Raw genomic sequence first — 26,841 nt, forward strand, 5'->3', positions numbered from 1 at the left:
CCTCCTTGTTTGTGTAGACCCGTGGAGGAGCTAAGTTGTGTAAAGAATGATCTAAGATTTAATGAGACCTTTCACTAAAATCTTTGTCCCGAACCAACGAAGACAAACCCTTAATACGATTATAACGTAGTTATTTTTTACTTAATGCTGTAGAAGAGCCAGGGGTAATTAAATGTGTTCTGCCAAACTGTAGTTTCCAACACAAGTATAAGATTTTTACATAACCTGATAAATGGCTATTTTTCCTTTTGAACAAGCCATCAAAAACATTTTCCTTCTTTCTGCGAAAGCCTTCCCAGCCAAATTAGAGCAAAGCCAAACAGATCATATGCTTAGCAGCGTATTAGAAGAAACTCTTTTAACAGTTGCAGATTTAAATGTTTGTTTCCTTCTCCTGAAGCCAGTAACTATTGTTGAATGGATTTGCAACTTCTCTTTTCTGATGGAACTTTTAAGCTATTGGTATGTGGTAGTCATAGTATATAGCAGTGAACATTATTTTTCATGACAGTTGGGTTTGTTTGTCAATTTTTTTCTCTTTCAAGCGAGTGGCATTTTCCAGAGTGACTCACTTTGGGGAAAGAAAAATACTATTAAGAAGAAAAGAATGTAGCACCTAGGAGTAGACATCCTGATGAAAAGAATGGATTTCCATTATTGAAAAATAAATTTCTGTACTACATGGAAATTCAGTTATTACCCTGGTAGGAAAGTGTGAATTTTTGCTTGCTTCTCAATAACTTGATCTTTTTTTTATTTGGATTTAGAATTTGCTCCGAGTCCAGAGCTGTGTACAGCCAACCTGTGTTGGTCGACGTCTGGCCGATAACTGCCTTTGACAGCTGTAAGTGTCACAGGCTGGGGACATGGCTCAGACAGAAGTGGCTGGCTTAGAGGTAGCAGCTGTAGTGGTACAGCCACAGTAGCACAGACAGAAGCCGTTTACACCCACCTGAGTAGATTTAGTTGTTGTTTTAAAACAACAAATAGTTGTAGGCATGATGACCTACGAAGGGAACTTTTTACTCGGGCAGATAATGATAGAACACGGGGGAATGGTTTTTAAACTAAAAGAGGGGAGATTTAGATTAGATGTTAGGTGGAAATTCTTTCCTCAGGGATTGGTGAGGCACTGGAACAGGTTGCCCAGAGAGGTTGTGGATGCCCCATCCCTGGAGGTGTTCAAGGCCAGGTTGGACGAGGTCCTGAGCAACCTGATCTAGTGGGTGGCATCCCTGCCCCTGACAGGGGTGTGGGAACTGGGTGGTCTTTAAGGTCCCTTCCAACCCAAACAGTTCTCTGACTCATTTTACTGGGAACGGTGTTGGGATCCTGAAATGTAAATTCCATTATCAGCTCTGAAGCTACAATACAGCTTTTATTCATTTAATTTTTCATTAACAAATATTTGAGTTGAAGAAAGTAAGCATTATGAAGTTATGGATACGTCCTTCACCATGGAACATGAGAGAAGACCTAGATAGGTGAGATGCCAATCTGGAAGGCAGAGAAACAAATTTCTCATTGCACAAGTTGTCATCTGGTCCTTCCCATCTTCTCTTTCTGTCCTGTGAGGTAGAACGAATGGAGATGCATGGAGCTGCCCGGGCAGAGTGGATGTAGGGAGGAAGATGGCTCTCCGATATCTCTAACTCAGCTACGACTTGGCTGGCTGACATGATAATTCTTGCCTATACGTAAATTGCTGTTGGGGATGTAAAAACATTGCTGATACGAATGTGATCAAGTTAATATTGAAGGTGTTACTGGTAAACAAACTTTCCTTGTTGGAGTATCATTAGAGGCTTGCTCATGCAAAATGCAGAGCAAGTTGGGCCAACAAGCTCTTACATGTTACAGTTACTTAGTGTTTTAGGTAAATGTTTTCATGTTTGACCTTTCTAGGTAAGTCTCTGGGTAGTATTGCTTCCTTTGTGCCAGTCATTGCCATTCTGTGATCTTTCCTTACTCATTTTGGAACGTTTTGGTGAGGTTTATAATCGGCTGTTACTGTAGGACTGCTGCAGTTCAATGGACAGATTTTTTTACTCGGCAGAGATCCAAACCTCGTCTTCCTGCTACGGATATAAATAATGACAGAGTTGAGACCCTGTCACTCTCCTGAGTCGTGTAGGTAATAAATTTAGAAACCAGATTTCATAAGAGAGTTGTGGTCAGGAAAAGGACAAGGTTTTTTGTCTAAATGAAAAATTTTAGAATGAGCAGAGCTCTGGAATAATTCCTAATAATTGTTAAGACTAAATTTCTCATCACTTCTGTTGATATTTTGTTTTTTTTTTCAGTATTATAAGGATCTGTAACTGATAATTATACAGACATAGAATCCCAAAATGAACGAACAGAGAATTTTTGCTTTCTTAGTGGTCTTAGCTCACACAAAGAAAACCGCATTAGTTAGTTAATCCAATAAGTGAGATGGTTTTATGCCGCAGTTAAGTCAGTTTGATTTAAATCCATTTATTTATGCCATGAATATACATGAGTGGTAGTTCTGTATTAAACAGTTATTGAACTTTAAGTTTTAATATGTGTCTAGGGTGATGCACATGTCTGTAGGTTGTCTGAGGGTGACAGAATTGTATCACTAGGTTTGCTCAACTTCAGCTGGCACTTAGCCTTCTTGAAGCCTTATTAATATTTAAGGTGAGCTTCCAGGATTTATTTTGCGCTTCACATCCTGTGAAGAGTGTACCTAAAACATGCAGACATTAATCAGAAACCCACTTCCAAGAACTCATGGTGATTGTAATGGGATGCACAAGGCTGTCAGGATGGCTTCCAGCATCCCGTCTTTTTTTCTTTCCACCATGCCACCTCTACTGTCCTGTGCCACTTCTGTGTATAGCAGGCAGCGTCTAGACCAGCGCAGTGCCCAGGTGGATGCTCACAGCTGGTGCTGTGGCTGAAGGGCATTAGGAAGGGACAGCAGGCATGTCTTAAACAGGGCTTTGTTTTCCTTTGGGATCTTTTTTCTTGTCCTCCTTTCTTCCCTTTTAGAGAACTCTGGATTGGGAAACCTAAGTCTTGTCTTCAATTGAGAGAGAGAGTTCTCTTCTAATCCTTTTATAAGTCTTCCTCCTGTAAAATGCAGGCAGGAGCACCCACCCTTCCTCCCACTGCTGAGGTGGTGGCTCGGGAGAGGCTGCCTGGGAGACTGCAGGATCCTGGAACTGCTTCATCTGAAGGAACCTGATCTGCTCTACTCTGCCATCAGGAGCATATTGTCAGTATGTAATGCTAGTTGTATATAAGAAAAACTTGAGCAATGTCATATGTCTTGAGCTATGTCATATATGAGCATAGTCATAGCTATGCTCAAACACTCTGGAAAAGGTTGGTTTGTAAATTCTCTTCATCCTTTAGAACAAACTAGTTTTCAGCAGGTCCGAATTAGGGCTTAAATGAACTAGGGCTGTGCAGACGAGAAATAGGTCTTACACAACTGATTTTTGCTGTACCGGTCATGTAATACCTCTCTGAATACCAGGCTTTGTTAAGTGAAATTGGAAAAGTGAGGAGAAGGAGTAGAATATGAGAGAAGTGAATCATTTGCTGAGCACCATCTTAGCTATTTTTTTTCTCTGTATTCTCAAGGACAAGCATGTATTAAAGTTATCAAGCTTTGCAGACTTTTATTTTGGGCTGGCAAAAGATCGTGTCATTTTTTTAAACAGAAATTTAACTAGAGGCTGCCTGCCTGAAGGCAGGTCTTCTTTCCAGCTGTGTAAGCTGGTCTTACATTACTCTCTAAATGCTTTACTTTTGAAGTTTTTGTGTAAGCGTAGAAGCTACGCAGTTCTTACCCTAAAGAGGACAGACCCTCAAGATTGTCATTAATCATAGCTGACAATGGAATATTCTAGGATGTGTCATATATAACCCTTTCTAGTGCTCTACTTGGAAAAGGGCATGTATTTACGGCTTCAAAATTGGTTATGGTGCTGATCTGGGCTGTGGTTGTCCACAGAGAATTGCTCCTGCAGTGTCCCAGTAGCTTCAGTGGAAACCTTTTGAGGTCAGGCCCTAAACTTTCAACTCCTTAGCTTTGGTGAAGGTGCTGAGTGCTTGTAGGGAGCAAGTTAAATATGAGGGGGATGGATCTTTATCATGTTTTGTGATCTGTAGTGATGGAGGAAATAGAGGTGCATTTCCTTTTTCATAGTATAGCAGGTGGAGCACTTTTTTAATTAAAAAAAAATAAATGAAAACCGTTTGACTATTACGGCAAGGTCACGATATTTAAAGCCGCCAGCTGTTACGGTCAAGTCACCGTGTTTAAGCATTTGAAGAAGATGGTGTAGCCTTCCAGTTACAGCCCATGTTGTATCGTGTATGCAGATGGCCCTGATGTCTGGAGGGGGAATGCTGTGCTAGGACGTCTCCAGCCAGTTTCAGTCCTTCGGCTGTACGTGATGTCTTTCAGATGAGAGAGCTTAAGGTTTAAGATGCAATTTTAGAACTTCTTGCTGTTTAGATGCTTGACTAATACTCCGAAGAACTTCTGTTTACGTGGTCACTGGTGAACACGTAGTTCTTTTGTGTTAATCACTGCTTCTTATAGAGAAGTGTGGAGAATGGAACAAAACTAGTGTAAGGAAAGGAGTTTTACTACACAGAGGACATAATTCTATTTTCAAAGCAAAATTTTTGGAACTCTCTTAGATTTCTGTAGTGCAAGAGCAAGCAAGATATGACGACGTGCATGGCAAATTACCTATACAGGAAACTTCTTAGAATTTTAGAAGTTTTAAAACATAAATGCTATAAAAACATGGCTGGAAAATAGAATAGTAAATAGGCGTCTTTCAATACCTAAAGGGAATAATAATAACAACTGCTTGCAGTTCCGTCACATGCAGTTTCCTGGGGAGAAAAAATGAAAATATAATTCTTTTTTCCTAATAATCTGATAAAGGCAACCACCTAGTTGTCCAGTGCTTACAGAGTCAGATAATTTGAGATACCAAGTGTTCAGAACAATATTTCAGACTTCTTGAAATGTATATTTGATCGAGATAGTATAGGCTTGTTAGGCCAGGATATTCTTCTGGCAATGGGATGAAAGCAAAACCACTCCCGATCCTGCTAAATTGAAGGCTGCTTTTCCATTTCACAACACGCAGAGCCAAGGCATGGAGAGGTTGCGTTTCATCCGAACGTGCGTGTGGCTGACTTCAGAGCTTCTCAAGGTACTTGTCCACCAACTTATCCCAAAGCCATTCCTTTACTGAGCAATCTTAAGTCGGTTGTAATTGTGGATATTGGAAATAAATTCTGTCCTCAGAAGCGGAAACGCAGGTGTCTTTCTGGGAACAAAATCAGAACAGTTGCTGTTCGTGGTGAGCGTCTCCAATCAGGTGGTAGAATGTGCACGTGGAGGACTTTGTTAGATCATGCGAGTCTCCGTACAGGAAAACTTATTTTTTCCTCCACGATTCAGTTGTTCAGCCTCAAGAAAACAAATCAACAGCAGTAAATCTGGAGGGTTATTTTTCTGGAATTTAAGAAAACAAAAAAAAAAAAACCGCAACAATCTGATTGAGAATAATAGCAAGTCTGGGCACTACTCCAAGCAGGCACATCCCCGTACTTGAATAAATACGGCACTCCATTGCGACAAATTCTGACCTTGCCTGAGATTATCCATGGGCTTTCCTGTCACCAGATATTTGATAGAAGAAATGGGATTAATCTCATCAGAAAGCTATCAAAATGACTCTTGTTCAAATTATTTTGCCGTGACCGAGAAGGGAGTGGAGGCAAAGCCTTCTTCCATTGACATTTTGAGGCAAAAAAGCATCAGTCTCGTAAGGTCTCTCCCAAACAGCATCTGGAGCATCTGCTCCCAAAATCAAGTCTAACATCACACTGCAACTTCTAGAGGTAGGCCTGGTATTTCAATTAATCTGAATAATACTTTGGTGATTGAATGGTATTTGCCAGAAGTCTTAAACATAACCTTACTTTGTTGCAGAGAAATGTTTCCTGATTTCAAGCATTTTTTTTTTCCTCCTTGAGTTCCTCTCTTCTAATTTTCTGTTTGGGGTTTGTTTGTGCTGTCATTTCTATTAAACATTAAATTAGGGATTTGCCATAGAACATAGTCTTCAGGGTCTTGTTTGTTGCTTCTAGGTCGGAGCAGCCTGGGCCATGGACAGAAGCTCTAAAGCCTTTGATTTTTGTAACAGTTATTCTTGGACAGGAATGACACGTAACCTCCATTAGAGAACTGCTCATTATGAAAAGGGTTTATGCAACTGAAAGTACAGCATTTTACATTTTTGTCATGTAAGTTGTCCTGAAATAGGCTTAGCATAGATGGAAAATGTGCTTGTTAGCCACGCTCCTATTACTGCCCAGCATTCTTTTTAATTTTTTTGTGAACTTGTAGCTTGCAATGGCTGCTGACCTTGTTGTTGTTACAACTGTTGTGTTGGTCAAAAATCTTCACTAATCAATTCTGTATTTTCGTCTTTTTGAGCTTTTTCTTTCACTGTCTGGAGTTGTAACCAGCTGAAGCTTTGCACAACTTGTACCGTTGCCCAAACAAACAACGTTCAGCTTCTGTAGCAGTCACAGAAGAAAAGTCCTGGTGACAGCACTTGGTGCAGCTGAGTGATTTAATTGCAGCATTAAAACGAACAAACGCGGGGACAATTATTGCGCGTGGCTGGCCTGCGTGCCTTTGCCATTTATGCTAATGCTATTTCATGAATTGAAAATACATTATGTTTAATGTGGGCACTTCTGGAACCGGGTAAGTTTGCTAAATAAGTACAGCAAGCGATACGAACAAAACAAATGGTAGGCTGGAAGATTCGTGTCTCTTCTGCTTTTTTCTCTTCCATTCCTGCACTCTTGTCTGCTTGCAAGACCCCCTCAGAAGGGAGGATTTAGGTAAAAACTTATTTTGAACAATATATAGAGAATTAAAATCTAATTAGTAATTTCTAGATCAGTCTAAAATGTGTTAAACACAGTCCCATGTCATTTACCAAGTTAAGTTAATGCTTTGTCACATGATTTGTACCTACTGGTGGATTTTTCTTCTTGCTAAATAGCAAATATTTCTCTCTGCCATTTGGCTCCATCCTATTTTCACTGGAAGAAGAAGAAAAAAAATCTCATGTGCTTTTGCAGTTTGTGTATTGGAAAATAATGTGTTCTCAATCAGCGCTGCAGTGTTTCTCTTCCTGTCTTTTTAATAGCGTCTTTTTTCCCTTTTTTTTTTTTTTTTTTTGAACACCCCCTGCCCTGTCCCTCCACATCACTCCCTAAAACTCAGGGCATGCCCAGGTATTTTAGGTCATTTCAGCATCTTATCGGTATGTCAAGAGCCGTTGTATTTGCAAATTGTAGTAGTCGATCCATAAAGCAGATGCATGAACTGTGTAAAACTTTGCTTCGGCATATATTTAGAGCTCTGCAGTTAATTAATTTCAAATTAAATTTTCACCGTGGCTTGGCACATAAGTTGAAACAAGCACAAGGCAAGTACTAAAGATGGAAACCTGCAATACTTGTAATTATTGCACCTTATGTACGAGTTAATTCTTTTGTTGTGCAGCGCTGACATTTTCGTTGTCACTTTATCCTCCTTAGGAGGCAGAACTTGAAAAGAAGTAATGACTGTATAAATTAAAATTTATAGTGCTGCCTGCTTAGTGTGGGTGTCATGCTAGACATAATTCCTTATGAAGTGTGGTGTCCGGTATGGAAATTGTCATTGTATCCTTGCTCAAGCGTAGGAAGGGATTTTATCATCTGCCAAAATGCCAAATGCTTTCAACTTGGATTGAATGCGGTCCACTACCCGTAAATTATAATCAGGCGTGCATGTGGGTGTCTTATCATTAAACTCCGATGTCTGTGTGAGAAGTGTAGGAGTTAATAAGGGCTCGGGGCGTAGTTGATACAGTGTGTGCTTTTTTCTAAAAAACTTGTTCTGAATGTATTTTAGAGTCCTTTAATCCCCGTCTTCCTTGAAGACGTTAACGCCGTGCTTGGTTAAAGGAATGTTAATTAAGCACTTCTATGTTTTGCTTTGTTTTTCTCTTCTGGCCTTGTACCAAGTGGGGATTTAAAATCTAGCTAATGATGTCCGTAGACTCTGCTTGAGTATTTAAGGCATCTTTATGCAACTTGGTGCTGATTTTAGGTATTCAGTGTAATAACTACATCACAGCGTTCCATATATTTGGAGGCAGGTGTTTCTGTAGCTGCTTATGCTTTTTCTAAATGCCTAAGCTTAGTCAAGAGAAGCATGGCATAGATTCAGTTATGTCCAAGTGAGGATTCCTGGACGTGAAATTAATAGAAACAATAATAATAAATCAAGACATGCATTGCTTTAATTATACGGCTTAAGCTCCACAGTCCATATACAGCAAAATGCTTAGAATCAGGATTAAATATGGATATTCAGTCTTGTCTTAAATTACATAGCTCTGAATCTTTGGTGTTCCATTGCAGCAGTGTGGCCAGCTGAGTGGAAGCAATCTGATGGCTGGAGCAACAGTAAGCTGTGCTTGGCAACCTGGATTGCCTTTGCAATGGTAAAACGACAACGCTGTGGATGAGGGAAGAAGGGTTGAAGATGTCTGCCTGGCTTTATTAAGGTTTTTGAGAGTCCTCTGTGGCATCTTTTGGTCTATTCTCCCACGTGCCCGGTGATAGGACGAGGGGGAATGGGCTAAAGTTGCGCCAGGGGAGGTTTAGGTTGGACATTAGGAAGAACTTCTTTCCCGAAAGGGTTGTGAGGCATTGGAACGGGCTGCCCGGGGAAGTGGTTGAGTCCCCATCCCTGGAGGTCTTTAAGAGACGTGTAGATGTAGAGCTTAGTGAGATGGTTTAGTGGAGGACTTGTTAGTGTTAGGTCAGAGGTTGGACTGGGTGATCTTGGAGGTCTCTTCCAACCTAGATGATCCTGTGATCTTTAAACGGAACGTTAGGATCTGGATGGGTAGACTATGGCATGGGTGAGGCACTGGCTTAAAGAGTGGTAGGTTGTCCCCCCCGCCACTGTCAGTTATATTTGTGTCTCCCACCACCAGGACATCTAAACACGTTCTAGTTACCCTTTCAAAAGCTTTCATGTGTTTGTTTCACAGTTTCTTAGAAACCCAGTTGCTGGGTGCAATTTCACGTTGACTTGGAATCCAACAGAAGTACGAGCCGCTGTTCAGAGAAGCTCAGACCACGCACTGCGACTCTTGCCTGCATGTTTCTACCTCTCCTCCTTTTTTGCTGATGTTTGCAGTTGTGTGGCCACGTGGTGAGCCGTCACGCATCTGAGCTGGCTGAAAAATTGCCCTTCCCCTCAACGTGGCTAAAGAAATTTCTTTTCCTGTGGCTACACAAGTGTGTTTTTTGGTTGGTTGGTTTTGTTTGTTTGTTTTTTTTATATCTTTTTATATCTTTATAAATATATATATTTATATCTTTTTCCCTTCCCCTTCCAAGGGAACAGAAAGTGGGAAGAAATGCCCAAAAGGAAGGGAAGGGGCTGCCTGTTTTGCTGGAAGTTAGGTTAAAATCTCCATTGACATGCACCCTTTATCAGTTACATTGGTTACGCTAACTTGTGTTTACTGATTCCTTCAAAAAGCTTTGAAAAACCTGCAAGATACGCCTATGTATAAGAGTTATACAAATAGCAAGGGTCAGTGCAACTTTTGTAATAGCATGACACACCTGTGAAAGAGCCTGATTTGAGTTTTACATGTTTATGTTTAGCAGGCTGATCCTAAGTTCTTTTTGGCTTGAATTGGGATGGCTTAGCACCGAACTTGCCCAGGTTGATGTACCTCTTTCTTTCCTGATTTGGAAGAGGTTTAAAAACCTTTCTACATTTCATAGTCTCCTTCCTCTGCAGTTGAGTCATGGTACATGTTAGTGCTGTTGGGGACCTTTGGTTTACAACCACTGTGAGCCCTTAGTACGACGACTGGAAGTTGTCTCACTGCCATCTACAAGCAATTCAGAAGTTGAGCCTGTTTTCTTACCTGTTTCTTGCTTATTTTATTATTATTATTTGGGGGGGGGGGGGGCTACGTCAATGTTGAGTTTGCTAACTAGCAAAATGAATTTCATTTTGAGAAGATAATTTGAAACTGGAAGAATCCTCCCACCCTCTTTATAGTTAGTTGACTTCAGTCAAGAATGCTTGTGAAAATATGCGTGTGGGAAGTTGGTGGTTTTGTTTTTTAGGAAGAAAATCAGATCGTGACCTTGAGTGAAGATTTTCCTTGTCTGAAAAAGAAGCGGAAATCAAATTGTGGGAGGTTTTAGGAGAGCTTACTCTTGGCTGGAAGGAAAATCTAGATCAAATTAATCTTGCCAAGAATGGGAGATGTTTTTAGGCGCTGGATGGATGGATGCTTGATGCCTACAAGTTTTGTATGCATATATTTATGTAATAGAAAAACTATTTTATATCAATAAAATATAACCATACATACATATATGAATGTTTATATAAAGAATATATACACCTGGTGCTTATCAACCTACCTAGCTGACATGAAAATATGTATAAGCTTTATATCCAAATAATTTTCATGTAAATGTCATCTGAGGAATATATGAATACAAAATATATGTATAAATACAAGACTATGTAGGCATGTAAAATGTAGATAATATAAAAATACTACTGGAAAACATGAACAGGTTGCCCAGAGAAGCTGTGGATGCCCCATTCCTGGATGCATGTAAGGGCAGGTGGGATGGGGAAGCAACCTGGTCTGGCGGGAGGTGTCCCTGCCCATGGCAGGGGGTTGGAATTTGATGATCTTTAAGGTTCTTTCCAACCCAAACCTTTCTATGATTCTGTGAAATACGTGGCAATATTTTGGCTCGTGTAACTTCAGTTTTGACTTCAGGGTTATCTGTAACTCACTGCTGACTTCTGAATTGAGAATGGATAATTTGAGTTCATTATCTAGTACAGTGTGTTTGTAATCTGTTCTCTTTTCAGTGATTTGAGCTTTCATCGGCAGTTGGGATGTGAGCTCAGGATCTCTCTCCCTGCAGCTGCAGCAGTCGGTCCTGCACCTGATTTGCCTTGGCCCAACGTTTTGTTTTTATTTCCTGACGAAGTAATCAGGAAACTGGGTAGTTTACTGCTTGCTGATATTTGTTCTTTGGTCCAGTTTCAGAAATTACTTACAAAGCTAAGGTTGTTTCCAGAAATATTATTTCACTCACTGCTTCCATGGGAAACTTTCGTTCTGAATGGGTTTGGTAAAGCCAGTGAAATTGTTCTCGTTCTTAAACACCTTGCTGGGCTGGCTTGGTTTGAGCTGATTAATGGATATTGTCCGGTGCCTTAACCAAGAGCAAACAGAATATATTCAGGCCAAGGGCATATAGAGGTAAATGCCCTTATTAAGTAGAAAATTCTCATTTTTTTTTACAGATAGGGGAAATAGAGGAAATAACATACTCGCAGCTTGACTAAAATTACACAATGAGTTGACATTACAACTCAGAGTAAAATTCCAGTGTCCTGATCTTTATCCTCATGATTTAACTGCTGGGCCTCGCTTCAAGGTTAATAAAACATACTGCTTGCGTGTGATAACTTGTGGAAGATTCCCACTTAACTAAAATTGTTTCAGATGGTTTTAGAAGATGTACGTACAGCATATGCATGTCTCCTTTTGTCTAGTCTTGCTCATAGTAATTCTCTGTTTCGCTAAGTCGAGTTGAAGACGTAGGCAATCAATATCAATTTTTCCCTCCTGAGGAAGTGTGCTGTCGGTGTTCTTGAAGAACCCCTGTAATGGAGTAATTAATGTAAAACGCAATCAGATCAACCGGAATTTTGATAGGTGCGAATACCGTTGAATATTTTAGTATAGGAGTATTTAAGCAACCGTATTTATGCAACCGTATAATCAGCCGACCTCAATAATGGTGATTATAGGAGGTTGAGAGCAGCCAAGCAGGAGGGAGAAGGAGAGGATTGCCGGGAGGCTGCGACGTGTGTCCAGGCAGCCAGGAAGCCGTCGTGCCAAGGCTCAGAGCCTGGAGCCTCGGGCTAGCCTCGCTGGTGCCAGCGGCGTGCAGGGCTCCGTCACCAGATCCGCTCCTCTGATTCACCCTGGCAGTTCCCTGGGCTGCAGCTGGCTCGGGGCAGCAAGCGTACGTACCGAGCAGCTTGGCAACAGCATTGGGTTGTAATTTTGCCTGCAGTTAGCCGAGTGATAGTGGTGCAAATGCGGAGTGAGTAGAGGGGATAGCAGAAACGTTTTCACAAAAAATCTAAAAATATTCTAATTGAACTACTGAGAAGGAGGTTAGGCCAAACGGGATGGCTCTGCAAAAGTGATAGCTGCTGATGCTGAAGGTCTACAAAGGATGGCTCTGCAAAAGTGATAGCTGCTGATGCTGAAGGTCTACAAAGCTTGGTTACGTAGTTTTGGAGCGCAGTCGTGTGTCACCCTCCAGGGCAATGCTGCAGCTCAAGCCAGCCTTTTAATGCCCAGGTTGGTCTTGTGCAGAATGAGTTATAGTATATTCTAAGTTACTTTCAAAAGTTATATTAATAATTTGACTTTCTCAAACATTGGCATAGACCAATCTTACGCGGCAACAAAGAAGACACTTGTGGAGAGTTCTCAGTCTTTCCTGATCGTGCTCCCAGAGACCAAAGGCCCTATGGTTTATGGGTTGGCACTATTATGAAATCTTTACGAGCAGGAAAAGCCTAAAGAAATCCCTTGCCCTGCAGGAAAAAGTTTTGGGTGCCGAAGACAAAACTTTCTGGAACTCCCCATGTATACTAGAAACAAAGTAAAGCACCTTGAAACGTAGCTCCTCACACTGGGGCAAAAGGAGATCTTTTATCTATTTCATGCTATAGAGTAGTTTAACATAAACTATAAAACTTTATTAGTATGTAGTATGTAATTGGCTTTTTATAGGGTAGTTGAATGTTAGCACACATTTGCGTATAATTGAAATGTTAACTTCCAGTTTTTGTTGAAAAAAATTATACAGGCAGAGTTAATGCTTAATCAGTTTTTTTCTCCCCCAATAGAGCTGTATTTTTGTAGTTAGAGGATCTGATGCATCGAAGCCTTGCCCAGCACCATTCCCTTTGCACTGGCCATCTACTCAAAAGACAAGCAACTTAAATAGGTAATAGATGCATAAGAGGACTCTGAATAGGGTATCACGCGTTGCAGCTCCATTTTGTTGGGTTGCATCCAACCGTGGTGTCTGGTGACAAAAACTTGTTGCTCTCTGATGCCTCTGGCCATGATTTCAGGGCAGAGAACGAAGCCAAAGGGCAGGTGCTAACATAAAACAGCTCATTAGCGTTGTCGTTAATTTTAATGCCCTGCTTTTTAAGGGTGAGCAGAGAGGCGGGGTTCTTCCAACTGAGGTGCCATTTTCTGCTCATTTAGATGCTGACAAATTTTGCCCTGGTTTACCTATGGGTACCCCTGTTTTAGGGACAGGACTTAATTCTTCAAGGCTACCGTTTTTCTCAGTGCTTTCTCATTAAAAGTACCGTTTTTATTACGTTTTCATATGGTTGGAGCTGGTATTGATGCCTGTAGATACGCCTACGTAGCACTTTCTGTAGTGAAATCCAATGTTCAATTGCTCCTTTTTCAAACTTCAGTTGTTTGTGATGAAACTTTTCATGCTGAGTATCTTCCCTAGGCTGATTTTTATTTTATTTTTTGGCACTGCTTTGATTGAAAACAGTTCTTCTGTTTTTGAGAATGAGGTTAGGGAAAAATGTTGTTTAACCAATGCTGAATTCTTACATCTGTTTTATTGAGGAGTTTGAGTCTTCATGCCTTGGAACGGGCTCTTGAGATTTGGGAGGGGGGTTAGGGGAGAGAAACCATGGACAAAGATGTGCCATTTGCAATCCCTGTTAAAATTTACTAAATCCGGCCAAGCTGCAAGGTTCTGAAACTCGCTCTTTGCATACATTAAGCAGAAACTTGTTTGGAAACTGGCAGCAAAGTTGGTCTGAACGTAGTTTTCATGAAGCGCGTTCCACGGAGCATCGTGCCAGCGAGGTTTGGGATGCGGCACCCCTGAGGGAATGCTGTGAGCTCGTTCCAGGATGCAGGGGGGCAGCAGGGGGCTCAGTGGGACCTTCCCTGCAGTTGCTTCATCCAGTTGCTGGTGGATGCCATGGTTTCAAGCAAGAGAATGAACGCTTGGGGGCTTTCTCCTGCTGGGTGCAGCAGGTAGCATGGAAGAGGAACTTACTGCATACGAAGTATTGTGGCTTAGAGCAAAAATAGGGACAAAAAAATAGGATTAAAAACAATGTTTACTGCATGTGTGCATCAGGGAGAAGTGGCAGTGTCTAAGGAGCTTTTAAACAAGCCTTTTCAGAAACAAGAGTCAGGCAGAGAGGTTGAAGATGCTGAGGCTTAGCTGTTGAGATTTAGTTCAGTGATGGGATAAAGGGAATAACTCACTCACGCTCCTCATTTTCTCGTGTCTCACATAGGAAACTTGGGTTCATTTTTGAGAGAAGTGCCTGCGATTACAGCATGTCCATTAGAGCAGCGTGGTAAACTTGCTAAGTGATACATAACTCTTAACTGGTCTGGAAAAATCAGCTGTTAGATGCCTGGATCTGTCTAGCGACATTACAGGTCGCTTCCATCAGTGGCAGGGTTTCTCTTCCTTTTCCCCCTTTTGTAGGGATGAAGGTGTGAGCATACTGCTTCAAAACCATTGGGTATTATATACCCTGATAAGTACAACTTATCCGAGAAACCCAAGGATCCATGAAATAACAGTTGTCAGTCAAAAGGAAAGTTCGAGTCTTGTTATTTATGGTCATATCATCTGAGACCAAAAAAAAAATTGGTGCCTCTAAGTGCTACTGTGATCTGCATAAACAAATCGAAGTGAACTGAAGCGCCGCATGGACAACCATAATTTTTGCAGCTTCCCAAAATTGTGAACATCTGTGTCACCGTAGGAGCTCTTGTGTATTTTGCGATTCGTGATTAGAACGGATCTGCCTTGTGGTAGGAGAAGAATGGGAAGTGTCACAAGCTTTTGTTACTGTTTGTTCCGGTAACTGAACAGCACATTTTTCATGTTAAGTCTTACGTGGTGTTTGAAGTTCAGCAGAGCCCACTCGACTTGGAATACCGGCAGTTTGCCTGTAGGAGAAGCACTCGTCCTTGGAGAAAACTTGCACGTTTACAGGTTTACGTCTTGCAAATGGACACGGGCTGCATCTGAGCGCTTCGGTCAGCCGCGATGGCACAAGTGCTGCAGGTGAGTGAGATGCACACCTGCCTGCGGGAGGATGGCTGAGGGCCATCCTGAAGCTCAGAGGTGTCCTGCACGTCGCTGCCAGTCCTGCTCAGTGTGTGTGCAGGGCACGTCTTGGGCAGTACTAGCAGTTAACATGCGTTGGCTGGTTTCATTGGCCAGCCTCTACATTTTTCTAGTTTTCAGGCACCCTGAATTATCGCTTAGAAGGGGTTAGGAGTTGCTTGTAAACTGCTCTGTTCACGCACATTCTTCTCCAGGATGTGGTTTAAAAAAAAAAAAAAGAAAGCTTTTAAGCATGTGCTACAAATGTGTATTTGTAAATTAATACTACTTCATGCTTCATTTATATATAAACATACACTATACGTTATGTTGTATTTATAATATTTAGATACGTATATATTAAAACTATAAAATATAGGTAATATGTCTATTACCAAAGAAATATATTAATGTTTGGCCTTCTAGCTGTGGACAGGAATTCATGCTGGCAGTTCTGTTCTGGAGGCTGTCAAACCTCCCTGTCGTTAGGTGGACTTCCAAAAATTTCCCTTCTGCCTCAGAAAGAGGTTAATCAAGGTGGGCATCTATTTGTGATAACAAATACCTGCGGTTCTAGGAGTGCACAGCAAACCAAAAATAATTTGAGGACAAGGTAATCAGGGTAAATTCAGAGAGTATTTTGCAGTAAGCTAGGAGCTATTTTAAAACTTTTGGCTGCAGCTCTCCTGTAAATAGCAATCAAACTTCCAGAAATGTCTGGCAGTCAACAGCTCCAATTTTCTTATGGTTCATACTTTGTTATACCAAGATCAGTACTTGAGAATTCCGAACTTCTCCTGCATTGCATAAATGGGAGATAGTTTCTCCTGGAAATACCTGAGTAGGGTTTCTGGAGCACTTTTGGACGCCAGACCCTTCAAAGACTTGTCATCTTCTCATTTTCTGGAGTTCTCTGAAAATATTGCCTTAACGTTATGCCCTCTCCAAACTTACAACATGGATCACTCTTCCTTAGGACGTTGTTTCTCTGCTCACCGTCAACATGGCTGCATAAGCTTTACTGTCTAGTGTGTGTTTGATGGTTGTGGGTTGTTTTCCAAGAAAAAAAAAAAGACATTAACATCTTCTGTCAAAATATTCGAGCTGTTTATAGCTAGACCAGTGTCTTAAGTTCACCTTGATGGATTACACTATACATTCCTTGATCGTTCTTAACTATTATATAGTATATACCAATCATAATTACTTAATCTGTTTGGTCTCCTATCCGTTTCTTCAGGCTTCATAGTCTTCCTGGTACTTCATATATTGCTGTAACAAGCTCTTGAAAACAGATGCATGCTTTCCTTATGCATATTGGCAAAAGTAGCTCAGATTGCTGGTAAGTACCTAGTGACTTCACTGCAAAAGAAATAACAAATGGCAGGTACAGCTGACAAGTGCCTGAATTGCTGTTATTGTGTCAGTAAAACTATATTTCATATTGGTAAGCAAAACTAGCATTTCTGTTGTTTAAAATACGTGCAAGTGCAAGCCCCTAGGTTTAAAGGGATTCTTGTTAATTTGAAATACCTCCTCTTCAAGCATGTAGACATCTTAAAGACATTTCCTGGAATATCCCTGAAACATCCGATGGTCTTATGCTTTGAGAAATTATTTCTTCCTTTCCGCTCAGCTTCTAGAACTTCGGTCTTTTCCATCCTCTTCATCTGGTTTCTTTGAGGCATCGCTTTGGTCGTGGCAGTAATTTTTTTCAGGGGACTAGCTTGATCGTTTCGTTGTCGAAATCCCTGCTGCAAAGAAGCGCTGCTCTCATTTTGCCAGGATATTATTTGAGCGTTTTCCCATGTTTGTTTCTGTCCTCAATTTTGTCTGATTATGTTGACAGAAAATGGTACTGATTTGCCAGTGGGATTGCATACACTCACAGTGCTCCCTCCTATTCTGACCGAACCACCACAACAACCAAGTACCAGGACAGTACGCTGGGCAAAAGCCAAAGGAGATTTCTATTTAAAGTAAAATAATAAATAAAATCAACCAACAACTCCTTTTCAACATCTCTCTGTGAGTTTGTTGTTGGCTTGAGGTTTGCTGTTCCAAGGCTGAGAGCTGATTGAGTCAGACAGTTGTAAAATTGAATCTGACTCTGGGTTGATTGCAGTTTTTCCCACATTTCTCATATGTTTTCCTCTCTCTCACCCTCTTCTAACTTGCATTCGGTTTCCCACGTTTCAAGTAGTCATAACACTGTGGTATTGTGTTCTTACATACTACCATAAAACCTTCATATTTTTGTATTTTGGTCACGTTTGCAGCTTCAGCAATAGAGGACAGTCTTCAAATTCGCAGCAGAAATATCCTTCCATCACAAATTGTATTGCCTGCGTCTGGAGGAGCTGAAATAGTTGCTTCCAGCAACGGGCCAGGAAGATGTGCAGTGCATTAAGCAGTGGCTCTGACATCCCGTCTGTCCTGGAAGTTTTTCATTCTGTTACTGCTGTAAAACAAACAGAACTCAATTCAAGTCCTGTGACTCCTAGTTCAGTGGAGCGAAGGAAAATATGTGAATGTTTCCTTCCTTTTTCAAGTTGTTTTCTTTCTGTAGCTTTTTTTTTTTTTTTTTTGAGTGTATTGGCTGAAGCGAATCAATGGTTTTATTACAGTGGCTTCCCGCTTTATTTGGCAACGTTGTAGACTTGATTTAGGAGCGTGGTGTGTAATTTACTTTCTTAATTCCTCAAGGTGTCCGTCACCAGATATGCCTAATCCTCAGGTTTGCCTTACAGATAACCAAAAACCTCTTCAGTTGCTAGCTAACAAAGCTATCCTGTTCTCCAGTGTCTGTGTGCAGAAGAAAGCCACATCTGAGAATGTTCGGTGCACAACTTCTTGATGTGTTCCTGGTACAGCCATGTTGTCGAAAGCTTTGACAGCTCTGTAATCGAGCTTTGTACTGGAGAGAGAAGGTAGTCTTCTTATTTTGCATTTCAACACCTAAGGGTTAGGCAGTCTAATGGCAAATAGGGCTCTCGAAATGAAAAGAAGCCTGTATTGTTTTAGGTGTCACAGTAAGAGAACTCCTGAGATCTGGTGATAAAGAAGAGAATATATAATTGAAAATATTTTCGTAGTGAATAAGGAATGTGCTTGTTTGTTATTAAATTGTTGTAATTTAGCATTTGTAGCCTTTTCTCGCTGCAGTGACATGTGAGAGGTCGCAGAGTGTCAGAGCTGGGACTAAACGCAGGAAGCACGGTAAAAAAGAGAAATGAAAGAAAAAATCTGTGTATATAATTTGGCTAGGCAACAAAGGAGACAGATGACTGTGCCTTTTTATTTAAAGGCAGTAAACACTGAACTGGGAAGAAATGCTTTATGCTATTACATAGAGAGAACCACTTATAGGAATAAATGGGTGAAGTCGAACCAAGGAATACTTAGGCTGAATATTAGGGGAAAAAAAAATCTTAACATTGAGGTTTATTAGATTATGGAACACTCTTCCCAGAGGATGTGGTTCAAGCTCCATTACTAGTCCCTTAAAATTAGACTGGATAAAATAACAAAATGTACTGGAGGGAACGCTTTTGCATGGGTAGGGGATGAACGCGGTTACCTAATCCATCTTCTCATTTCACTTGCTTCCATGATTCATTTCCTGAAGGACTGCTTCCAAAATGTGTTAGTGACATCACAGCCTCAGCCTCCTCAGACATGTTGGTGCTTCTTGGTAGTGCAGCTTTCAGATAGAGTTTATTTGGAGATAATAAAACAAAAAAAAAACAACTCAGTTATGCAGGGCTCTGTGGCAAGAGTCAGTTTTCGGTACAGCCAGGTTAAAAATTAAAAAATGCAGAGTGAGGGAAAGCCTTTCAATCATGAAATAAATGTAAACTGATGCTCTGCTGCCTCTTTCCAGTAGCTCCAACAGCTCAGCTGCTCCTTGCAGCTTCCCCAAGCTGTGGCGGCATCGCTGGGAACCATAGGGGAGGAAGGAGACCGGCAAAAATCAGGTGCCTGGGATGCTTTTTAAAAAAAACCCAACGTGCACACACAAACCTGGGCTATTCCTGGAGAGGCGTGATGAGGTGAGGGGCAGGCAGCAGAATTTGCGTTTCAGATCTTGGCTTAACAGAAATCACCGCCTCCTGCCTTTCTTGGCAAGTAGGATGAAATACTTGCCTCGTTTAGGATAGCGTTATTAGGTATGCAAAACCTCAAACAAACAAGCTGCATTCAGTCGTGTGTTTCAAGGAGCCAGTCTCGTTAGTTCTGTTGCACTGATTTGATGAGAAAATAACTTATTTTTAAAACAGCTTCCCCAATGTTTTTTTAAGAGCACTTCAAAGATGTCACCCAAAACACACTTTCAATCTTTTTGTAGCAATGCAGTCGCTTTCCTATAGAATTTAGGAATTTAACACCGCCTGAAAAAAGGCTATGGGAATCCACTCAGTAAATTGGTGAGAGGAGTGTGACTTCGGTCTTGCACGGGGCTTTATGCCTAGGACTACGTGGTAGTTCCAGGTCAGGACGGGTTTTTAAGCCTCAATGTGCTGTTTCAACTGATCACATTTACTCTGATATATGTACTTTTGCAATCCCAATATCCCAAGCAGAATGGGCTGGACGTAGCTGTTGTCTCAAAACGCTTACAGCACTGCAGGCATGCTTTCAAATTAATATCTCCCACGTGTGAATTCTTGCTGCAGCCTGCTGACGACTTAAAAACAAGCTAGCCTACCTGTATTTAAAATGTGAATTTATTTTGCCAGTCTCCCAGAAACTAACCTTTCATGCTGGCTTTAAAATGTCTGTCGTTCTGTGTTGCAAGCTAGCCTGTATTAATTCTGTTAGTCATACGCCAGACAGTAGAAAGCAGGAAAAACATTGCTGAAAGTTTAAAAAAAAAAAAAAATCATGTGTATTAGCATGGTATAATGTTTAAAAAATCTATCATTTATAAAACAAACAAAAAAAAACCCAAACTTGTGCCAGCTGAAGTCAAGAAAAAAAGGTATTGCAGTATTTAGGAATTGCAATTTTTATGCTTCTGAGTTTTTGTAATTTTCCTGCCTACAAATTTAGTGCAATCAGATCCTCTTTGTCAGTCTGAGCTTGTAGGTTGTGTTTACATCAGTGTGTCTGTGTTCGTTATGAGTTTAAGGTTGTTGGAATATTAGCATGCAAGTTCGTTAACCATAGAAAAATTATTCCGTATTTCCTATATTTTGGCTTTGTTAGTCTCTTGCTGTACCGAGTCTTCCAAGAACTTGTAATGGGACTTTCCTAAAACGAGCATAAATGACTGAGAGCATCAACTCTGTAAGTATACCTGATGTCCCTCACAATTAGCAGTTTAAGCTTCTTAACTAAAGCCCTGAGTTGTATGAGGACGTGCTTCTGAAACATGAAATGACTTGAGACATAATGTGAGCTCCATCTTCGTGCAGCAGTTGCCTCGCTGATCCAGCCTCTCCCGTTTATGATTCCATGGACCACTTTTTCCCCTCCCATTCGTTATTACATAACATCCCCGTGGCAACTTGAGAAATTGCTTACATGAAAAAGTAATCGTAGGAAAGTATTTATGTATTTTTAGCTTTCTTCTAACACAATGTAGCAGCTGGAAACAAGGACAGGAGCCAGCACAACGTGAACTGCCAGCTCTCTGTGGGCCACCAGAAAGCGTTCATCAGACCACAATGTGAGAATCATTGAATTGACTTAAGAAATGTGACAGACATAATAAACATTTAAAAAAAAAAAAAAAAAAGATAAAGAAAACCTCTGAAGTTCCCAGAGTGGCTGCTTGGTCATAATAAGGGTGAAATGCTGATTGCAATGGTTTTGAATGATACTTCATTCGCTAGTTTTGGTGGAAGAAGTACATGATGGTATCAAGGTATGGAGCTAGGGCTTGATCTGTAGACTCCTGAAACAGGGATAGTCAAAATCACGGAATGGTTGAGTTTGGAAGGGGTCCTTCAAGATCCCCAGGTCCAACCCCTGCAGTGGGCAGGGACACCTCCTGTTAGGTCAGGTTGTGTTTGTTTTCCATTTTGGAATGAAGGAGCAGGTTTGTAAATTTTGGAAATGTTAAAATGACAGTAAGAGATCAAGATATTTCGAAGCTTCATGGTCAAAATTCTTACTTTTTTCTCTTTGCCTTCGTTATCTTTGCTCTCAAAAGCAGCCTGGGGTTGACACGTTAATCTGGGGCTGCTCATGGAGAAGTCTTCGTGGATGAAGCTTGGCACTCAACGAAAGAGTTTCAAAAGCAATCAAATTCATTGACAGGATGATAATGTATGTAATGAATATGACTGCATTTTGCAACTCTTATTTAAAAAAAAAAGATCCTTTTTCCAGAAAAATGCTTCGAAATAAGTAACATGTTTCCTCAGTGTTAATTTAATGCTCTCAGAGAGCTCATAGGTCTTCATACTGAATTTGGAATAAGATGTATTTTGTTCAAGAAGTGCAAGTGGTCCAACATATATCCCAAGAGAGCTCACAAACTAGGTATAGCTCGCAGTTTGTTGATATGCTAACTTACAGTAATTGTATGCATTGCTAGAAGTTGGCTATTAATTTTGATGCTTTTTGCTGAGTACTTTTTAAAGCACTGTCTGTGCTCTTACCTGTCTTTTGGTTTGAAAACCTTCTTCAAAATCAAGCTGTTAAAATTTTCTTTAGTCCCATGAAAGTATAAGTGCATTTAAACTGTTCTCCGAGTAGGTACAAACACGAACCTTATTTGTTTCTTCCTGTTTTTGCGTAGCAGAGAGCAGAGCATTAGGCTGAGATTTCTGCCTCGTTCTATTTACATTAAATAATAGTCTGGGGAAAGACGGTTCCTTTTTTGATGAATGTGTCATAACTTCATTTTGCCATTAAGTGTTGTTCCACAGACTGTCAAACTGGATTAAAATCCCCGTCTTGTTTGCACGGCTATGAAAAGTGTTTCTAGCCATCTTAGAGCAGCTCTTGGATTCTCTATTGCAGAAGTTGTACCTCGCTCTTAAAATGAGGTTTTCGTTTATCCTGGTAGGAACCACATGAGAATATTGCTTCATATTGTTCGGTTGTAGCCGTCGGAGATCTCTGAAGGTAGGAGTTGATTTTAGAATCTTGAAAGAAACTCAAAAGGGTTGATCTTGTTGGTTTGTTGGTTTAGGAAATACTTCAACGACATCTTGATGGCACCTGAAGTACTGGACTAGGGAGTACTGGACCACTACTGCTTGCTTTACCTGCTGTGTCTTACACAGAATTGTATGAATAGGCGGAAAAAATATATACATGGTGTGTAGTTCTGAGGAAGAGCATGGAAAATGGAGCTGTTCATTCTGCTTTTGAAACTAAAAGCACCATGTTCCCTCTTCTCAAAGTACCTCCGTATTTGCCGGGAATAATTGGCAAAATGTTAATGTTGCTCTAATTGACCAAAAAAAAATATAATCTAGTAATGTGGTTCCCCGTGGAAATGAGTAAACAAATAAAGCTGTTAGAGAATGGCAATTAAAAATGGATTACAAATATTTTGCAGGAAATGGTAAATTGTGTACATGAAATGTATACCTAAAAGTTGAAGGGTGTTTCAAGGTTACAGGTTAACTTCATTAGGGTTATAATTGGCACCAGAAAGGCAGTATTTGGTAATGCAGAGCTTTTTCAGTGTTTATGTAACTTAAATTTGAAATTTGCATAAATGAAAAAAAACCCACAAGTGTAGCAATGCGATACTTCAAATATCGAGAGCATTCAGAAGTAGCAGCATTGACTGTTAAGTCTCTTACCTGTTTAGCACCTTAATCTGCTAAACTTAATCATGATCGGAAGTAGCATTTGCCTTAGAAATGTCTCAAGTTGAGTAGAATTGGGTGCTCCAACCAACACTTAGCACCTAATCTGACGTTGCATTTTGGAACCGAAATGCGGGTTAGCATGGGATTGATTTTCTGGAGGGCTGCGCTTGCCAGCAAGAGACAGAACTTCAAGAGGTGACTTGGGTCATATATCAACGTGCAGATCGCTCTCGGTCATAATGACCTCATTCTCCCTGGTGGAAGATTCAGCTTACTTGTCAGTGCTTTGGCCGTCTCCCTCTTTTCCTAAATAGTGAGGAAAGGTGTAGTAATGGCAGATGCCAGCCACAGAAGGGTGGGGCGGTGGAAAACTGAAAAGCTGGCTTAGTTGAGAGTTATACAAAACTTGGAGAAGAAGTGTGCTAAATTTGAATTCATTTAACAAATGACAATGATAAATATATGGTAAATATATAGGGGTTTTTGGTTCGTTTTTGACCGTTTTGTGAATTTCTTCACGTGTTACGTATCTGGAGAAATCACGAGTTGAAAAGCGAACTTTATGGTCAACGTTTTTATTTGGCCTCCTTCTGATTTGAGGACAACAGAACAAAAACATGGTCATAAAGGGCTATTAAAGCAACATGAAATTTTTAAGAGAAGGCTCTAATTATAGTGCTTTTTATTATAAGAAGACCTCCAAGCTGCTTAACAGTGAATAGCATTAGTTCCTTTGTCTTTGACATGACAGTAATTGCCTTGCAACTGTGTTGGTGAAGGGAGTGTTGGTTTATTACAAAATCTGACTATATAATTTTATTTGAGAAAAAAATATTTGGCTGTTTTGAAATTTTGTAGGGCTAAGAGCACTTGAAATTCTTTTATGTTTTCCATTCAAATAGCTTACAAGCTTTTGTCCTGTGCAACTTGAATCTGGAAGAGTAGGAGATTGGAAACTCACCTGCTTTAATTTTTCTTTCTTTAAGAAAGTACGTTATAATTAATTTTGACTTTTGACATTAATGAAAAATAAGGATTTTCAAGTCGAGATTATTTCCTATTGTTGAGCTGTATACTTAAAGACTTCGACTCAGTAAGGCTCTACTTATTTGATGCAATGATCCGAATCTGCCGTCAAATTCCAAGAAACGCGTTAAGCAGGCGTTTGGTGATAAATTTAATCCGATGTGTCTGAGAGGGGCTGCTCCTTATCACAAGGGAATGTCCCGGGAACCCAGACCTGATGAAGGTAGGAGCCCTGGTTGATGCTGAATTTGTCATGTACGACCACAGTCATGGGGGATAATTCTATGCTTTTCCCTGATTTCCCCCCCCCCCATTGTCTGCAGCATTGCTACTTCAGTTTTGGTGCTTCTCTTCTTTTCCCCTGTGTAATTCAGCCTCGTGAATTACGTACGTTTTGGGCTCAAACATCAAAGTTTAAAAGGTACAACAATGAGAGATTAAATGAGCTGCCTTCAGGTGCAGCCTTAATACTGGAGCTGTGTATGTGCCATATATATTCATCTAGATAAAGGGGAGGGTATTTTAACACACATTTTGACTGTAGTTATTAAGCAAATAACCGAGCTGGTATGGAATGATTAGCTATTTGCATCTTCGTACCTAATAAATGTTTGCAGGTGTAAAATAAATGGAGCTTTGGGGCTTTGTTAGATGTGTATTATTGAGCTGCACATATATCAGTTGTGTATCGCTGCAGTTGTGAGATAAGCACAAAGGACTCGATCTGGATGTTCTCTTTTAAGCAGTGTTAGTATTTGTTACTGTCTCGTGCCTAAAATGCTGAGGTTATTAAAATTAGAATACATCAGAAAAATGCTGCATAACACAGCAAGCCATTTTTATTAAAGGGGCAATGTACAAGCTCCTTTTCCTCTCGATATATTTGCATTTTCAGGGGTGCTACGTGAATCCTTCAGCCAGGGGCTGCTTTGTGTTTAAGGTTCACCCATTCAAATACACACTCCTGTTTCACCTCTCTTCTGCGCGCCTTTTCACGTCTTCCTGTGACTCAATTTTCTTGAACTTCCAATAGTCTTTCCATTGAAATTTTCAATGATCTTTCAATTCCTGCCTCTCTGTGGCCAGTGCTGTGAAATTTTCGTTTTGAGAAATCGGGTAGCCAGAACTTCTTCTCACGGTACAGGGGCGAAGCGTTTTTTAATTCTTCCACGTACCTGTGTGTCAGATATTTCTCTCTCTAAGGGGGGTTTGTTCATTAAAATTTGCACACGCATAACGTTGTTTATCCCTTTTGCCTTTTCTCTGCAGCTGGCCTGTGGACAGTCTTCACGTTAGGTGGAGTGGGGAGTAAACCAACGCCGCAGCTGGAGCAGTGCTCCCCTCTAGCTAATCAGAGTCTGCTGCTTCTCCTGGTCTTAGCTAATCTGACTGATGCTCCGGATACACCGAACCCCTACAGGCAAGCTATTATGTCCTTCAAGAACACCCAAGGTTTGTATGTTCTTACTTCTAAGCATGAACTGATGAAAAAGAAGCGTTAAGTTGCTGTAACCACTTGGAGATTCCCCTTACAAAATTTATTTTCTGTCTAGCAAGCCCATGTAACGCTACGTTTTCCTCTGGGATTTTTGAGGTGGAGTTGCCCAGCTGCTGAAACTTAATTGAAGGGGTAGAGTAAGGAGGTTGCTCTTTCCTTCAGACTTGATGAATTCAAGGAAGCTTCATAATTTCAGAAGACACAAAGCTGACTCATAAGTAGGCCAGTTATCCGAGAGTCTGGAGGAGTCTCCTAAAACTCTACAGCACTTGGAGAAATTCCGGTTAGCTGGCGTCACGTCCCTTAGAACTGAGATACGCAGTTGAATTTCTAATTGTGTTGCTCACTTCTTGTACTTTAAGTCTGAAGAGAAATTGGTGAAATGTAAACACTTCTATGAGGCTTCTATACAGAAAGTGTCAGACTCGTTATAGTGCCTGCCAGGTTTTTGAGAAGGTTGGTAGCAGGATGTTTGTCAGGTAAGTGCAATGCTGTATGACTTAGTCCCCTTCTGCAGAGGTTCCTAGCTGGGACGCTGTAAAGCCCTAACAGCTCAGAGTGACCTGGCTTATAGCTAGATAGCTCAACTTGCAAGCGCTGTGCTTGCTGTCACATGCGCTCTGTCCGGACACTTAAATCTCTTCAAGTTTTAGCCTTTGTTTTTTCACCTTTTGTTGGCTTTAACTGCTCACACAGGGCTACTCAACAGAGCTCAGCCACTGCGTGGTGACCTGTGAAGCCATATAAATGTCTCTGAGTTGTTCTCTTTAACCGTTGAGTTTTAAGCAGGTTGAGCCCTAAATTCAGTCACCTTTACATACGAATTTTTTTTTTCAAGTTATTAGGATGTAGAATTGTTCACATAAGAAGAATTCTTAGTCCTAACATGCCCCTTTGACCTTCTGGATATTGTTTACTGGCAACTGAGATTAAATTTTTGATCAAGGGTGTTGCTTTTTTTTTATTTAACCCGAACGTCTGAAAACTTATACGAATATTTTATTTTGGTTAACTTTGTTCAGTGTCATCAATAACTAGTGGTTTGTTTCATTGAAAACATGCTTTTATGATTTAAAAATTGCTTTCCCCTTCCAGAGAGGGCGGGCGCTTTGTCAAAATAAGTGGCAAGTGCCACATACTTCCCCGAGTTGGAAGCTATTTAGAAAGCTTTGCCAAGAGTATGCCCTGAAAAGAAAGGGGAGGTGG

At 40.6% G+C, this 26,841-nt stretch overlaps 1 protein-coding gene across 12 annotated transcripts in view; it reads left to right on the forward strand.

The window, feature by feature from the left end:
- Window positions 1-26,841, forward strand: part of DYM (dymeclin) — a 207,801-nt gene that overhangs the window by 46,717 nt on the left and 134,243 nt on the right. For all 12 annotated transcript variants that reach the window (XM_035559898.2, XM_050716168.1, XM_050716166.1 and 9 more), the window contains one exon: window positions 25,407-25,589. In XM_035559898.2, coding sequence (XP_035415791.1) covers window positions 25,407-25,589 — 183 coding nt within the window. The remainder of the gene's footprint in view (window positions 1-25,406; window positions 25,590-26,841) is intronic.

The sequence above is a fragment of the Cygnus atratus genome, chromosome Z (assembly GCF_013377495.2).
Source record: "Cygnus atratus isolate AKBS03 ecotype Queensland, Australia chromosome Z, CAtr_DNAZoo_HiC_assembly, whole genome shotgun sequence".
NCBI classification, from domain to species: Eukaryota; Metazoa; Chordata; class Aves; order Anseriformes; family Anatidae; genus Cygnus; species Cygnus atratus.